The sequence below is a fragment of the Eucalyptus grandis genome, chromosome 8, assembly GCF_016545825.1.
Source record: "Eucalyptus grandis isolate ANBG69807.140 chromosome 8, ASM1654582v1, whole genome shotgun sequence".
Classification (NCBI taxonomy): Eukaryota; Viridiplantae; Streptophyta; class Magnoliopsida; order Myrtales; family Myrtaceae; genus Eucalyptus; species Eucalyptus grandis.
Window position 1 is genome coordinate 40659132 of NC_052619.1, and position 11083 is coordinate 40670214.

General features: G+C 41.1%; 1 protein-coding gene across 1 annotated transcript; it reads right to left on the minus strand.

Moving 5' to 3' along the window:
- Positions 1-1142: 1142 nt before the first annotated feature.
- Positions 1143-3617, minus strand: LOC120287225 (putative disease resistance protein RGA3). Its single transcript, XM_039299952.1, has one exon. The coding sequence runs from the start codon at positions 3615-3617 to the stop codon at positions 1143-1145; it is 2475 nt and encodes an 824-aa protein (XP_039155886.1).
- Between the last annotated feature and the right edge of the window lie 7466 nt (positions 3618-11083).

Consider the following 11083-nt stretch of genomic DNA (forward strand, 5'->3'; position numbering starts at 1 on the left):
GACGACTCTTGGGGTTGTACTCGGCCTCAAGCCTCCTCTTCCTCTCGTCTTGGCTCTCAAACTTGTTGTAGGTGGGACATCACGCGTAGGCAGAGAACGCATCTCGATTGATCTTTTGCTCGATTCGACGAGTCTAAGGCCGACATGGAGGGTCGTGTCCGTACCATCCCTTCGAGCAATGATGAGGTCATTTTGGAGCTCAAGGTGGCTTTGGCTTTGAACAGAAGGAACGTGATGATGGGCTCCAAAAGAGCAATTTAGCTGTCATCGTTGGCGATTATATCGTTCAAATCAAACATACTGTCTTTCCTAGTGAGAAGCAATGACAGTTTTGGCGATAAGGATCAAGTTTCCTCGCATGAACAGCATTTGGCCCACTTGTTTTTACTGCTTTGGCCCATTTCTCTTCATCTTGGAAAAAAAAAAATGAACGAAGCAATACCATTTCATTTCATGAAATTCTTTGTATCAATCCACAAAAAAAAGACAAAAAAAAGAGAGAATTTAATATCAGGAAACGGGTAAAACCCTTTCCTTTCTTATTGTAAAGATTGGTGACCGTCACAAATGAATTAAACTGACCATTAAGAGCTTTCAAACCTCTATACCTCGATCATCATCTCAATTTTTATTTACTTGTATCGAAGAAGGACGTTAAGAGCTCATATTCTCTCTATTTTAATCACCTTCCTTCTGCTTAATATCAATTGGCCAAACCAAAAGTTAAAATTTTGAGACCTCTATGCATCAATTTAATAATTTTGTTTCTTCATTACTTATTTCAAACCTTCATACGGAAGCTCGTTTCTTTACGTTCTAACAACCTTTTTCTTGTTTATGCTTTACATACTTGGTATATCGTCATGGCTGTTGCTAATGTTTATTGCTTTATAAGACTATGAAAAGGTCTCACTCGCCGTCTCACCTGCTATGTCAAAAGACTTGACATTCAATATAATTTCACTAATCATTGACAAAAGTAAAGACCAATCACGAAGCTCTACCACCAAAGAAAAAACGAAAACGAAAATGAAAATCTCTGTAGACTTTGATTGCAAATGTCACCCGATGACATCCACATCTTGTTTTCTTTTATTGGTATTCCCTGCCACTAGACTGGACGCCTGGGGATTGGTTGGCTTTCACCACTGCACAATAGTTTCTTCCCGTGAGCATGGAAGGTGTGCAATCTTTTCCCAATCTGCACCACACTCTCTTTGGCACCTCTCTTGCAAAACGGGACACTCAGCGATTCTCAATGTCTTCAAGGAGGTGAGGCGGCTTATCCCATCAGGCAAACACGTTAACTTTGAGCAGTCAGAAACGTCAAGATTTTGAAGAGTAGAGAAATTGCCAATCCATTCTGGCAAACTCATTAGATTCTCACATTGACTAACATTGAGAGATTCCAGAGTGGTGATATGTTGAATCCCCTGAGGTAACACCACTAGTTTCGGAAGACGGTAGAAAGTAAGATAACGGAGTTTTGCAAGGGAACGCCATTGGGTTCCATGCTCATCGTCATGGCTTGACACATCGAGTTCTTCACACCGGCGAATGTTGAGGCTTTGCAGCAAGGACAAGGATTGCATGCCACAAGAGAGACTCCTTAATTCGGGACAATAGTCGAAGACCAAGGTCTTAAGATTTCTGAGGAATGGAAGTAGAGTCTCAAGCATCGAGTGCTCCACAGGCGATACTTCAAATTGTAGCCGCTCTAATTTATAGAGGGGGATGAATGTGGATACCGCCATCCTTTGTTGCAACCATTTTATGCTATGCGCAAAAATCTCCAAGCTTTCTATATGGGGAAAAAGTGGCATTGAATTCAAGTCGGGACAATCCCATATCTTCATGGACAAAAGTTTTGGGAATGATGAATATGAATTGTACTGCTGATGATCCTGATCCGGTTCCATAGGTTGGCTCCTTCCCCACCATCCTTTCAGGTTACGACAAAAATAGAGATTCAATTTCTCTAGAGATGGGAGACAGGGGGGTGAAGTATCAGATTGCTCCAGATCACTTATCTCTTCAACGAATTCCAACGCATACAAGTTACTAAGAGTCAATCTCCTTAGGGAAGGGAGTTCACGTAGGGACGGCAAGTACTTCCATTCTGTACATATATTAACATCGAGCTCAATAAGATTCACCATGGAGGAAAGCCAGCTTGGTGAACTCCTATTCTTACATGAGTATATGGTCAAACTGGTTAAATTTAGGTGTGGCCTAAGGTTCTCCCATAAGATCAATTCATCACTGTCGCTTTTGCAATCTTGCTGCTCCATCCTCCAGTCTAATTTTAAGCAATGGAGACGTTCCTTTTCCTGCAAGTGACCCTTGTTCGGTACCGGTTGAAGGAACTTCAAGTTTTGAAGAACAATGGATCCACCCAATCTGTTTAAGGCACTCAGTTCATCTAAGCTCCCCACACCACCGGGTACTTTATGGTCCATCTTTTGGACAACGTATAGGTTCAAAGTCTGAAGATTAGACAAGTGATTCAACCCGCATGGCATGTGGCTTAGTGAATGACACCAATCAATCAAGAGGTGTCTAAGGTTGACTAATTTCTTCAAATCTCTTGGAAGTGTTGTAAGATTCTTACAATCAGAGAGCTTAAGGGTCTGTAGGTTCACCAAATCCGTGATTGAATCTGGCAAATTTTGGATAGATGGGTTTCCAGAAATATCAAGAAACCTTAAATGCTTCAATTGACTCCCCAAGGAAGGAGGGATCTGAAAATCTTCATAGCGCAAACCCAATGCGCGACAATGCCTAAACTTGGAGATAATCTCATGATGTTCATTTAAAAAATTTGATGTGCTCCACTTCTTCAAAGAGAGAAATGTTCGTAAATTGGTCACTTCAAGTAGCGAGGTCACTTTTTGTAGTGAAGACGATTGTGAAGCAAATGATGCATGACGAATTCCTCTGATGATGCTGCCTTCATTGAAATCAATCAGCTTGCACTCATCTCCTGTGACTTTCAAGGCAAGATCATGCATGAGATCGTGCATTTTGAACGTGTTCACCTCATCAGCGTCATCATCAATCACTTCAACTTCAAGGAAGGACCTACACTGTAGATTCCAGACATAACTATCTCCGATCTCTTCTAGGTCGTTGCTCCCCTCTCGCGACTCGATAAAGCCTTGTGCCATCCAAAGTTGTATTATTGTCTGTTTATCAAAGACATAATCTTTTGGAAATAGCGCAAAATATGCAAAACAATGTTTTAAATGCGACGGAAGATGGTCGTAGCTAAGCTTGAGGACTTCCATAATTCCTTCTCCCGAGTCATCTATATTTGAAAGTTCATACTCTTTGAAATTGAGCCACTCATTTTTCTTTGTGGTGTATAGAAGGCTACCTATTGTTTTGATGGCAAGGGGAACACCAGCGCATTTTTTAACTATATCTCGACCTATCTCCTCTAATACCGAGTCAGATGATGTTTCCCCATCTTTAAAAGCCATTTTCTTGAATAAGTCCCAGGACTTTTCTGCAGATAAGCCACGCAGATTAAATTTAATTGACTTCGCATCTGTAGCCTCCACGACCAACGAAGAGCGCGTGGTTATGAGTATCTTGCTTCCCCTTGAACCGCCCATTAACAAAGGCCGAAGTTTCAACCATATCATGCGATCCTCATTCCACAAGTCATCAAAAACAAGCAAATACTTCTTTCCTTATAGTACTTTACCAAGGAGCCTCTGCAACGCTTCCTCATTTTTATTCTCAATGTCTTCCAGATTTATCTTCGCCTCAGGATCATCTTTGGCAGAGTTCAGTATTTTTTTGACGATCAGATCCACATCAAAGATTTTAGGATCCCATGGCACACCCACATCTTAAGCTCGAAACATTCTTTCACCTTTTCATCCTTGTACACCAGATTAGCAAGTGTGGTTTTTCCCATTCCTCCTATACCGATCATGGAAACAACCGAGACACTCTCTCCAAAAGAGGAATCAAGCAAACATGAGATGATCTCCTCCTTATCCTCTTCTCTACCAATTATATTTTCCTCACGCTCAAAAGTGGGAGTTCTCCTCTTCGTAGGAAGAGTTGCCTCACTCTGATGCTCCTCTAGTTTGAAATTCCTATTTCTTTTCCTATTTTTTTCAATCCGATCCAGTTTCTTCCTAAGTCCCTGAATCTCATTACCCACTTTGAGGCAGTGTGCAAGCTGATTTGATTTAGAGAAGAAAAGGCGCACCTCTTTCGTCATCTTGTTGCCGGGGGTGACCTTCCGCCTTAGATCTTCGGTTGCGACATTGTCAAGCAAATCTTGTACATCGTACAGCACGTCCTTGAGACTCTTGAGCCAAAGCTTGACCTGGTTGTTGTGCCATTGCTGCTTCTCGGCATCCAAAAGCACAGCTTGGATGGTCTGGATGGTGTCCTCAAGGCTTTGGAGCTCGTCCTTGGCACCGCAGAGCAACTGGATCTTCTGAGAAGCGAAGGAGCCTCCAGGTTTCACCATTTCGGTGGCGAGGCTTTTCAGGATGTCAGTGGCAAGGCTGAAGAGAACTGCTTCCGCCATTTCAGAAAGCAACAAGCTAGAGCTGAGGAGTTTGCAGATCTAATGCTTTTGTCGTGAGTCAATGGTTGGGTGTTTCTCATGATAAACTTGAGGCACGAAAATATGGCAAGGCCAATGGCATCTCCATGTTTCTTCATGCTCAGTTAATCCACCAGATGAAATAGCATAACTTGCAACGGAGAAAAAGAATAGCGTGGATCAGTGGTTTCTTTGTGATAAGCCCAAAGTACATATTCAAGGAATAATTTGAAGGTGCAACGCTAAATCCACCCCTCTATTGGCTTCTTCACTCTCTTGATGATTAGAATGACAGAAATACCAAAATCATGGGTCCCACGTTTCTCTCTCATTTTTGTCTGATCAGAAGACTCAGAACCCAGTTCAACAGCTTCCTTGATCCTTAAGCCTCTCTTGGTTCCAAGTTCACCGTCTCTCTCTCTCTCTCCACCGGAAAAAAGAAAATGCATGGCCGGCATTCGACGACTCCGAAGCCAGAACTGCCAAAGCCCAGAAGCTTAACAACTCTTCAATCCCGGTTTCTCTCTAATCACCTCAACCGCATGCACAATCTCTCTCTCTCTCTCTCTCTCTCTCTCTCTCTCTCTCTCTCTCTCTCTCTCTGAATTTTCATTTTACTTCTGTCCTGTCCTCGGTTGCGAGATCAAAAGCGTTATGCGAGAGCAGACGATTTCTTTGGTCAGATTTTTTTTGAATTGATTGTGATGTAATGTTGCTCCCAGATGCATGAAGGAGGCTCTCTACATGAGCGCGAAGCTCCTGGAGATCAATCCCAAGTGCTACTCTGCTTGGAATTACAGGAAGCTCGTGGTGGCGTACAATTCTCTATCCGCCGCTCATGTGTGCGCCTGTCCTTGTCCACCACTGTTTGCTGCCTCAACCTCCATGCCCACCCCGCTGTGATCACTCGGATGAGTTTAAAGGCAAAAAGCTAGATATGGCAATGTGAGATCTGACTTAGTGCATGCGGCTTCCACAGGAAATTTCGTCCAATCACTCAGACGAGTTTGAAGGCAAAAGGCTAGATATGGCAATGCGAGATCTGACGTAGTGCATGTGGCTACCGCTGGGAATTTCATCCAAGAACATTTGAGCATGGTGGTTAGTTGTGGACCAGGTGATGATGCCAGTGACAGAGCATCAAAGATTTGGACAAGATCTTGACTCTTGAAGCGGGGATTAAGTTGATTGAAAAAGGCAGGAGCAGAGTCAGGGCCGGCGAAGGCTGTAGCACACGCCCCTCTCTCTCTATATGCCCGATCTCTCTCTCTCTTCCAGATCTCCTCTTGGCTGGCACCTCCTCGTGATTGGAAATGGAGGCTGTCGCCGAGCCCTCACAACCTCAGATCGAGGTTGATCCCATTAAACACCTCAAACAAGTCTCGATCCAAGCAATCTTGGCAAAGCCATACACTGAATCAGCTGAAGACTTGATCAAGTTCGCTAAAGATCTTGCTGACAGTTAATGCAGTCTCTTGCGGGCTTTTTCTGCATTTGTTGCATCATGTGGTAACTGTTTACCTTTCGTATAGTTTGTTCTTGGTTATCACCCTGTACCTATTGCATTCTTGTTGTTCATCTGGGTCAAAGGTTAATGTATGTTTACGCTTCCAGTTTTAGGATTAAATAAGAAAGAAATGACTGTCAGATTCTTCTTTTATTGCAGAAACATTGGATGTCTATTCATTAGCGAAGAGGAAGTGCAGCAAATCCATCGAAAGAGTTGCGACCCATTAGTTAGTTTCCTAGAAAATATCATATTTAAGAAAATAATGTGGTGTTCTTGATCAACACGACTTGATATCATCACTTCTTGGAAATTTTCAATGCAGGATCAAAGCGAAATTGCACCTGCTCTTCCCTTGTAACGAGATGACATCGAGAGGCGACCCTTGCAAAAATAAGATATTAAATAAGAATGCGGACGAGCAAAGCTACGTATTGGCCCCAACCTTTGGCCTTCATAAATATTAAATTTCTAATATACACGAGAAAAATAAAATAAGAACGCTACAAGTGTCATAACTTTCGTATAGCGCTCACTTGAGTGCCATAACTTTTTTTCGACCACTTGAGTATCATAACTTTTAATAAAACATTTACTTAAGTGTCTTAACTTTCAATTGATCACTTGAGTATCATAACATTTTAGAAAACCTTCATCCAAGTGCTAGAAATCAGCCGTATCATGGCACTTGTGTTGAACGCTTTTGGAAAGTTATGAGACTAAAGTGATCGATTAAAAAGTTATATAATACTCAAGTGATCGGAAACAAATTGATGCGATTAAAGAGAGCGTGTACATAAGTGATAACACTTATAGGAAAAAAAAAGTTATATCACTCAAGTAAGCGTCATTTGAAAGTCATGGTATTTATAATGTCATTTTTCCTGAGAAAAATTGTACAAGAGTGACATTGTAGGCATATGAATTCTGTTTTGTTCGTTTATTTCCCGTTCATGTTTTGTACTACTCGTGGGTTACTTGATTTGCCGCAACAAAGAATAGGACATTGCAATTCAAAGCATATTACGGGAAGATTGTTCAAGGACCACCGGAGAGACAGAAGAGAAGAGAGATTGTTCAAAGGCCAGCCAAGATCCGGTGATGAGGACGAGCACGCGAGGTTTACCGCTCGGAGAAAATGGCTGGAGGTACCGATTGATGAACAGGTTCTTGGAGAATGCAAATCCGTCTCCAAATTAAATGTAGCGCTCAAGTTTTTTTTTTTTTTTGTTTGAGTTAATCGGTAGATTTAAATCTTTCAAATGTACATCTTGTGTGTATATTGCTTCATTCATGCCATCGTTAATCTTGGTAAATGGGCATGCCGGCGGAGACCATAATCCTTCCGCTCGAGCTTCTCCACCACCCCAAAAACAATCCGAATTCGGCGACTCCTAGGAATATCATGGCTGACTGAAAGAGACAGTTCAAGGTCTTGTCTCAGAAAATTATCAAGCCGGCGAGACAATGACCACAGAAAATGGGGAAAACTTGGACACCATGTGAAGCCTCGGCAATTTCTGTGGCGTTGCTATCATGGCAAAGTGCCACGGGACTCCCACTGATGTTTTGTCACTGGGCCGAGGGGTTCCCTCTGGACATTAACCTGTGTATGACTCTGCTGAAGTCGATATTTGACAGTAGGGACGACACTTTACTCCTCGACGAGGTCGATGAGCTCATGAAGAAGACATGGTCGATACTTGTTATCAACCAGCCGATAAACAATCTGTGCCTAATATGGTGTTTTTCCAACAATACCTCAGCACGATGCGGTTGAAACTGGACCTTCTTTTTCGCTTCACATGCCATGTTGACAGAAGTAACGAATGAGGCCAAGAAGCAGAGCAGAGATGCTCTGTTCATTGAGGTTCTAATAATAGTTTTAGCCTAAATATGAGGGTGGTCAGAGAAGAGATTGGGTAACTAGCATGACTACTTCAAGAACAGGAGAATGAACTGGACGAAAAATCTCCTGCCATGGGCAGTGATGGCGGCAAACATCTTAGGAGATGATGTCATGCTTTCCATGGTTATAGAACAAGCAAAAAGTGATGCAGCGACAGACCCAACTGGAGATGACTACATATGATCGTCTGTGAAGAATGCATTCTCCAAGATGGGTAAGTGATTCATTTCTCCGTTCATTTTGCAGTACCATTATGGAGTAATTAATTTATTTACCTTGTTATTGCTCGCATCAGATAGCGGGAAGTCACGTGACACCCCTCGACGGCCCCCGATCCGATTCGGGTCGCCACAATTTGCTTACCATTTACTTTCCTAATAACATGTCACTCGATACCATTTCACCGCAATGCGGTCCATACAACCATGGGGTTTACACATTTTTTTTTTATAGGTCCCTTACGCAATTCATATACGGAAGCACATCTAGCAAACTCCATTTCCTATATTTAGAAAACGATGCACACCTACTAAACATCTTATATAAGTTAAAACCGAACACGTTTATTTACATAGAGCAGATGGACATATTTAGTCGGTACATCAAAATGCCTCTGTTTTCTATACTCGGCTACACTTCAAAAGATGATCGACATCTCCTCCCACAATCGTATGCTTAAGGTCCATCAACTAGTGTCGGCGTCCAAAGGTTCCCTCCTTTGCTATCCTTCTCCTCACGGTCATATCCAACCGCTCAAACCATTTACTAATTTGAAATGTTATTCCCAAAAGGAAGATAACCACTCAAAGAGATGTGAAATCCAATAACAACTCAATGCATCGTGCGGATCATACATGCATTGCGCATTACTTACCTCAAGCCATGCGCACACTATCATGCATCATCATATCAATTTATAACACATACATGTATATCATCATCGTATCATACATGTCATCATCGTCATGACATCATTACATCATACATGTCATCATCAGCATGGCATCATTACATCATACATGTCATCATCATCATGGCATCATTACATCATGCATGTCATCATCATCATCATGGCATCATTACATCATACATGTCATCATCATCATGACATCATCACAATACACATGCCATATCATATATCATCATCATTATCATCACCATGCATATCATCATCATCATCATCATCATGCATATCATCATGCATATCATATCATGGGTGATCATCATATCACATCACATATCATCATCATCATCATCATCATCATGCATATCATCATGCATATCATATCATGGGTGATCATCATATCACATCACATATCATCATCATCATCATCATCATCATCATCATCATCATCATCATCATCATCATCATCATCATCATGCATATCATATCATGGGTGATCATCATATCATATCACATAATCATCATCATCATCATCATGCATATCATCATGCATATCATATCATGGGTGATCATCATATCACATCACATATCATCATCATCATCATCATCATCATCATGCATATCATATCATGGGTGATCATCATATCACATCACATAATCATCATCATCATCATCATCATGCATATCATATCATGGGTGATCATCATATCACATCACATATCATCATCATCATCATCATCATCATCATGCATATCATCATGCATATCATATCATGGGTTAATTTTCATCTTTTATCTTTAAATTTGATCACCACATCACCCATTTCTCATATCATCAATTTCATCATCCCTTCTAGCAAAGACCTCCGACAGGTTCCCAAAAGATTCCACCCATCCCATGGCCACCTGCTTCCTACCCCACATTCCTGCATCTCGCATCCCAACTAGCATCACGAGGCATGCCCTTCTGCGAAACCTCCGACAGGGCTTCCGGCCTTACCCTTCTAGCCAGCATCTCGCACCCCAATCCCGGCATCGCGAGGCATTCCTTTCGGGCAAAGACCTCCGACAAGGCTTCCGGAATTATGTACCGACATACCACCAGCCTCCCCTGGAATTATGTACCGTATACCACCGGGCATCCCGACACTCCCGGGGAATCTCTGGAATTACGCCACTAGGCCACCGAGCATCATCATCCATCACAACCACTTCCTCACTTATAATTATCCACATTTACCATTATTTTGGTCTCAATTTAACATGGCATATGGCGTGACATCAAACAAGTCATACTTGGCGCACATGCATCACAATTCAATGTCATACATACACCAATATCTCATTATACATGCAACAATGCATAATTATTTATTAATAAATTCAATGGAATTTATGGCCAATAAAATAATCCATTTTATTTTATTTTATTTATTTATTTTTAATAAATAAATATTAAATTCAATATCCATAAATTCCCAAAATTATAAAATTACAGAAAATATTAAACAAGCCAATAGGATGATAATTTCATACAAAATACATGGCCAAATAGCATTTCACACAATTTCCCAATTTTCACAAACAGCACATAATATTCGGATAAATCCAGAATGCACAGTTTCCGAAGAAATTGATTAAAATATCCATAAGGTCTCCAAAAAGTACTAAATTTTACAGAGTGATAGCCAAGACATTTTCGCACAACTTTCATGAAGAACTCCAAGCCATATTATTTTTAGATTATTTTATACAACCTCACGAAGCTTCTGGATCCATTACCGCATCGTCCAGTGAACACATCTCCGAAATATTGAGATTTAACCTACCTATTCTCTTTCGTTTCCTCTGAAATTTGGATATGTTATACATAAAGGTATCCTCTACAAGTAGTTTCATGAATAGATCCAAGTCAAATAACCAAATTAGAGTCATCATTTAGGTCCTTGAAGTCTCGGGTATCTCAAAATACATCACCAGAATCATCTTCTTCAAGATCTAGTCGATTAACTAGGCTATACTTTTTAATTTCACTTAAAATTTGATTATGTTGTAGTTTAAGATGTCTCCTAGAACTTTCATGAAGACATCGAAGTGAGATTCTCAACAAAAACCAACATGCAACCATGAATCCAGCAAGAGGTCAGTAAAAACTCTCCAGATCTGAGGTCTCCGTATAACAAGACTTTAACCC

What these genes read in the sequence shown, in the direction of transcription:
- LOC120287225 (XM_039299952.1), bottom strand. Translation starts at nt 3,617, where the DNA reads ATGGGCGGTTCAAGGGGAAGCAAGATACTCATAACCACGCGCTCTTCG.